The sequence below is a fragment of the Colobus angolensis genome, unplaced genomic scaffold (assembly GCF_000951035.1).
Source record: "Colobus angolensis palliatus isolate OR3802 unplaced genomic scaffold, Cang.pa_1.0 Scaffold13, whole genome shotgun sequence".
NCBI classification, from domain to species: domain Eukaryota; kingdom Metazoa; phylum Chordata; class Mammalia; order Primates; family Cercopithecidae; genus Colobus; species Colobus angolensis.
This window is the reverse complement of record NW_012114252.1, coordinates 23623712-23629644: the sequence shown is the minus strand read 5'-3', so window position 1 is coordinate 23629644 and position 5933 is coordinate 23623712. Positions and strand designations below refer to the sequence as shown.

The window sequence follows — 5933 nt, the reverse complement described above, 5'->3', positions numbered from 1 at the left end:
GTGGTGGGAATTTCCACATATCTTGCAGTAATTTATTTTTATTTATGTATTTATTTTTGAGATGGAGTTTCACTCTGTCGCCCAGGCTGGAGTGCAGTGGCACGATCTCGGCTTACTGCAACCTTCATCTCCCGAGTTCAAGCAATTCTCCTGCTGAACTTCCTGAGTAGCTGGGATTGCAGGTACTGACCACCATGTCCAGCTAATTTTTGTATTTTTAGTAGAGACGGGGTTTCACCATGTTGGCCAGGCTGGTCTCAAACTTCTGACCTCAGGTGATCTGCCCGCCTTGGCCTCCCAAAGTGCTACGATTACAGGTGTGAGCCACTGCGCCCGGCCAATGCAGTAATTTTTTAGCTCTCTCCCAATGTCTCCGTGACACTGCAGAGTGTGTTATGCGTGGATTATACCTTCCTTAACTGTCGGTGGTCGGGGAAGAAGAAATGTCTTCCCCTGTTACCTTAGGTCCCCCAGCTGGGCTCTGTACATGGGACTGGCCGAAGACTGAATAATGAGTGAGAAAAAGATGTTTATTAACACGAGCGTCACGCACACCCTGGAGAGCACCCGGATCGGGGGACACAAAGCATGGCTGGAGCCTGGGCATGTTCACCATCCTGGGCAGCCTGTTACCTTCAGGCTTCTGGACAGGGAAGGGAACCGGGAAAGTTTAGTCCACAGGCTGCTTTGTGAGGTTTGAGATTCGGATTTCAGGGGTATCTTTCCTGGTAGGGAAAGGGAGAGGGAGACACCCCGGGAATGGAAACTCCCTTCATAGAAGGCTGCACAAACCATTTAATGTTTTGGCAGCCCAGGACTTCCAGACCAGCCTGGGCAACATGGTGAAACCTCGTCTCTACAAAAAATTAAAAAAATTAGCTGGCTGTGGTGGCGCACACCTGTGGTCCCAGCTACTCAGGAGGCTGAGGCAGGGGGATCACTTGAACCCAGGAGGTTGAGGCTGCAGTGAGCTGTGATAGCACCACTGCACTCCAGCTTGGGCAACAGAGTGAGACCCTGTCTCAAAAAAATAAATTGTCTGAGTCTTCAACTCACACCTTTTATGTTCTAATTGGAAGCACCAGTGTGGAGAACTGGCCTGTGAGTGCGTGTGAGAGTGTGGTCTTGGGACTCACACCTGCTCACGGAGGACGATCTGCAGAGTGGAAATCAAGTAGAGGAGGAAGCCACGGCCACGTGCAGACGCCTGTGGTCACCGTCATTGTGTGGCCCTGGCCCATGTCTGACTGCAGACACTGAGGGGTGTGTAGGGGAGTGTCAGAGCTGTGCCCCGCCCCGTCCTGGCCCAGCAGGTGCCGTCCCAGAGCCTCGGTGACGAATGCACAGTGTTGCGTGGTTTGCAGAGGTGTGGATGTCCCTAGAAGGACAGGGACAAGGAGCCTTGGGGGGACGGGGGCAAGACCAGGTTGGGAACATCAGGGCCTGCGCCTCAGCCTGAGGGATGAACCCCTTCTGCAGGGAGCAGCCACTGAGCCGGTGGGGCCTGGGAGGAACCCCCTTGCCCTTGACGTTCAAGGAAAGGAAAGCAGCTGCGGCTTTAATTTAATCCTCCCCTTGGTGGCCGGCTCAGCCTGGTGGAGTTTAGGGAATGAGTTCAGCACCTCTATTTTTGGAAGCTGCTCTAAGCTTCTCTGTATCTGGGGCCAAGGTCAGGCTGTGCATCTCTGCAGACCCCCTGCTGCCCAGTGCTCAAGGCCCCCTGCCACACCACCTGTGGGACTGGGGCCACCTGCAGAACCAGGGTGGGTACTGATGGTACCTCGCTCCTCTGTCCCCAGCTGGAGCGGGGTGTGCTCAGGTAAGAAGGTGAAAGAAGAGGAGAGCGCTCAGAACCCCAGAGGCAGATGCAGAACAAGGATATGGAAGGGAGGCGTTTTTAATCCCTGGTGCTTGCTCACTGAATTGGCTCTGGTTAAATCACCTTCAGAGGCATTAGTGTTTACTATTAAACCGACTTCACTGTGTGCTTACTCTGAAGAGCAGTGACAGGAGCGTGATGTTGCGTTGGCATTTGTGATGGCTCTGTTTTAACCAAGATATTAACAAGAACAGGCCGGGCACAGTGGCTCACACCTGTAATCCCAGCACTTTGGGAGGCTGAGGCAGGCAGATCATGAGGTCAGGAGTTCGAGACCAGCCTGGCCAATATGGTGAAACTTTGTCTCTACTGAAAATACAAAAACTAGCCAGGTGTGGTGGCAAGCACCTGCAGTCGCAGCTACTCAGGAGGCTAAGGTAGGAGAATTGCTTGAACTTAGGAGGCAGAGAGGTTGCAGTGAGCCAAGATGGCACTACTATACTCCAGCCTGGGTGACAGAGCGAGACTCTGTCTCAAAAAAATAAAATTTCCTGTAACTCATTACATGAACAAGTTTAAAAATTACATAGGAAACACAAAAGTGCTTTGGCAAGACAAATGTCCATTCGAAAGAAGGGCACGCTGTTGGAAGTATTTATCTGAGTACGTTTTATTTCTATTGTGGTAAAATAGAACATAGAATGTACCATCTTACCCACGTTTTTCCCATGAGTGGCACAAGGGCCGCTCACCTCACTGTGTATCCATTGCTGCTGCCCTTTCCAGAGCTGTTTCATCTTCCTAGACTGAATCTCGGTCCCATCACTCCCTCCCTCCCGCTGCTGTGGCCTGACTCCCTCCCTGTCTAAGGCTGAATAATACTGCATCGTGTGGACATTCACATGTTGCCTGTCCACTTGTTTGCCGACGGACACGTGGTTGCCTCCATCTCTTGGCTGTTGTAAATAGTTCTGCTAGGAACACGGGGATGCCAGCACCTCCTTGGGACCCTGTTTTCCACCTGCAGATTTTAACTGATGCCCAGCCAGGCGGCATCCAGCCTATCCCTCCAGCCTCAGGGACGTCCTGAAAGGCCTGGCTGTGGGGGTCACTCCCCATGAGCCCTGTGTCTGCAGGCCTCAGCCTGACTCTTCCTCTCCAACTTTGTCCTTCCCTCCTGGGAGGGGTCCTCCCAGGGTGGCCCTGTTATCTTCGTCTGGCTCTGAGGGGAATGGGGCTTGTGGAGGTGACAGGAGTGTCTCAGGGTCTCTTTTCCCCGCTGCTTGGCAGATTACTACAGCCCGGCCATGCTGGGCCTGAAGACCGACCAGGAGGTCCTTGGGGAGCTGGTGCGGGCGAAGCTGCCGGCCGTGGGGGCCCTGATGGAGCGGCTGGGCGTGCTGTGGACGCTGGTGGTGTCCCGCTGGTTCATCTGCCTGTTTGTGGACGTCCTGCCCGTGGAGGTGAGCGCCTCACTCGGGTCCCAGGGCAGGTGTGGCCCCCAGGGAGTGACGCCAGGTTCCTGTGTCTCTGCAGACAGTGCTTCGGATCTGGGACTGTTTGTTTAACGAGGGCTCGAAGATTATCTTCCGGGTGGCCCTGACCTTAATTAAGCAGCACCAGGAGTTTATTTTGGAAGCCACCAGCATTCCAGACATTTGCGAAAAGTTTAAGCAGATAACCAAAGGCAGTTTCGTGATGGAGTGTCACACGTTTATGCAGGTGAGTGTCTGTAGGGCTACACGTGGCTCCATCCCCTCTCCCAGGGGTCCCCACCTCACCTGCAGCCCGGGGGCTCCTCTGACCACCCAGAGGGTGCACAGGACGGGCACCAGTGAGCACAGGGCACAGGACGAGCCTCCAGCTCTGTCCTGCATCTGCCCCCTGAGCCTGGCCTCCCAGGGCTTTCCTGTCTATGGCAGCCCTGTCTTCTCGGCCCTGGCACTGGGGACGCTGCTCCTGGTCCTAAGGGCTGTACTCATCTGTTGTGTGTGGTGTCAGAAGTGTGGCTTCCTGAGGCCCGGCCTCTCCACGGGGTCCTGGGCCTGGCGCAGGCCATATAGACTCAGGCCCTGATGAGGGGGTCGTGGGAGCTGCACTTGACAGGCCTTCTGAGGAGACCAAGACGCTAGGAGAGGCTCAGGCCCAGGATGCAGCGTCAGTAGCTTCCTGAGAGGGAGCGGAGGCTCAGGGCCACTCTGGGTGCAGCATGGCAAACGTGGGCGGTGTTTCAGCAGCCAGGGCTTCATCAAAGAGAAGACCATGTTGGCTGGGCACGGTGGCTCATGCCTGTAATCCTAGCACCTTGGGAGGCCAAGGCATGTGGGTCACCTGAGGTCACGAGTTCAAGACCAGCCTGGCCAACACAATGAAACCCGGTCTCTACTAAAAAATACAAAAATTAGCCGTGTGCGGTGGCTCACGCCTGTGTAGTCCCAGTTACTTGGGAGGCTGAGGCATGAGAATCACTTGAACCTGGGAGGCGGAGGTTGCAGTGAGCTGAGATCGCGCCACTGCACTCCAGCCTGGGCGACAGAGTAAGACTCCGTCTCGGCCGGGCGCGGTGGCTCAAGCCTGTAATCCCAGCACTTTGGGAGGCCGAGACGGGCGGATCACGAGGTCAGGAGATCGAGACCATCCTGGCTAACATGGTGAAACCCCGTCTCTACTAAAAAATACAAAAAACTAGCCGGGCGAGGTGGCGGGCGCCTGTAGTCCCAGCTACTCGGGAGGCTGAGGCAGAGAGAATCACTTGAACCTGGGAGGCGGAGGTTGCAGTGAGCTGAGATCGCGCCACTGCACTCCAGCCTGGGCGACAGAGTAAGACTCCGTCTCGGCCGGGCGCGGTGGCTCAAGCCTGTAATCCCAGCACTTTGGGAGGCCGAGACGGGCGGATCACGAGGTCAGGAGATCGAGACCATCCTGGCTAACATGGTGAAACCCCGTCTCTACTAAAAATACAAAAATTAGCCGGGCGAGGTGGCGGGCGCCTGTAGTCCCAGCTACTCGGGAGGCTGAGGCAGGAGAATGGCGTAAACCCGGGAGGCGGAGCTTGCAGTGAGCTGAGATCCGGCCACTGCACTCCAGCCCGGGCGACAGAGCGAGACTCTGTCTCAAAAAAAAAAAAAGTCTAAAGGAAGCAGATGGTCTTTTCTTCAACTGCTTGATTCATTTAACATTTTTGAGCAGCAGAGCTACGGTCCTAGGCCCCAGGGCAGGAGTGGGATGGTGACAATCTGTGGGTCACCCCAGAACCCCAGGAGGTGGGCGGCTCCTCCCTCACCTCACACGAGGCCCGCCCATCTGTCTGCCACAGTCTGGGAGAGCTAAGGTAGAAATGTGTTGTTGGGTTTGTTTTTAAACTAAGTGTTTGCCTTTCAGAAAATATTTTCAGAACCTGGAAGCTTATCCATGGCTACCGTCGCCAAGCTGCGTGAGAGCTGCAGGGCCCGGCTGCTGGCACAGGGGTGAGCGTGCCTGTCTCCTGCGTTGCTTGTCTCCGCATAGACGGCGATTCTCCTTTCCAGAGTTGACACTGGACCAGCTTTCACTGCTTTCCTTTTTAGTGTTGTAAACACTTGACATCACTACACTTTAGCTGTGAATTTTTTAAAAGAGCAGTTTAAAATCAGGTCATTCTACCAGCTTTTGATTAGTTATGAAGTCATACTTTTTAAAGAAAACTTTTTACCTGAGATACCAATAATATATAAAATGTGAGATGTGGGTTTGTATCTAATAATGTATGCCAACACTTGTGAGTTTGTGATCAGTTTCTCAGCTGACTGGAAATGAACGCAGTGGTCACTGAGGCCTTACCAACGGCAGTGTAAATATTCCATTCCTTTCTGTGGCACAGCGCTCAGTTTATGTGAGGCTTCTGCACGTAGTAGGTGATTTCTCTTTAGAAAGGTCATTTTTTTCCCTTCAACTTTTAAGTTCTGGGTACAGGTGGAGGGTGTACAGGTTTGCTGCATAGGTCAATGTGTGCCATGGTGATTTGCTGCACAGCTCATCCTGTCACCTATGAAGCCAGCATCCCTTAGCTATTCTTCCTGATGCTCTCCCTGCCCCCAACCCAACAGGCCCCAGTGTGTGGTGTTCCCCTCCTTGT

The 5933-nt window shown here is 54.1% G+C and overlaps 1 protein-coding gene across 1 annotated transcript in view; it reads left to right on the top strand.

Annotated features, from left to right (window-relative positions):
• Positions 1–5588, top strand: part of GRTP1 (growth hormone regulated TBC protein 1) — a 46681-nt gene extending 41093 nt beyond the window's left edge. The window contains 3 exon segments of the mRNA XM_011933954.1: positions 3110–3282; positions 3356–3541; positions 5201–5588. Coding sequence (XP_011789344.1) covers positions 3110–3282; positions 3356–3541; positions 5201–5290 — 449 coding nt within the window. The 3' untranslated portion in view covers positions 5291–5588.
• Positions 5589–5933: the final 345 nt, after the last annotated feature.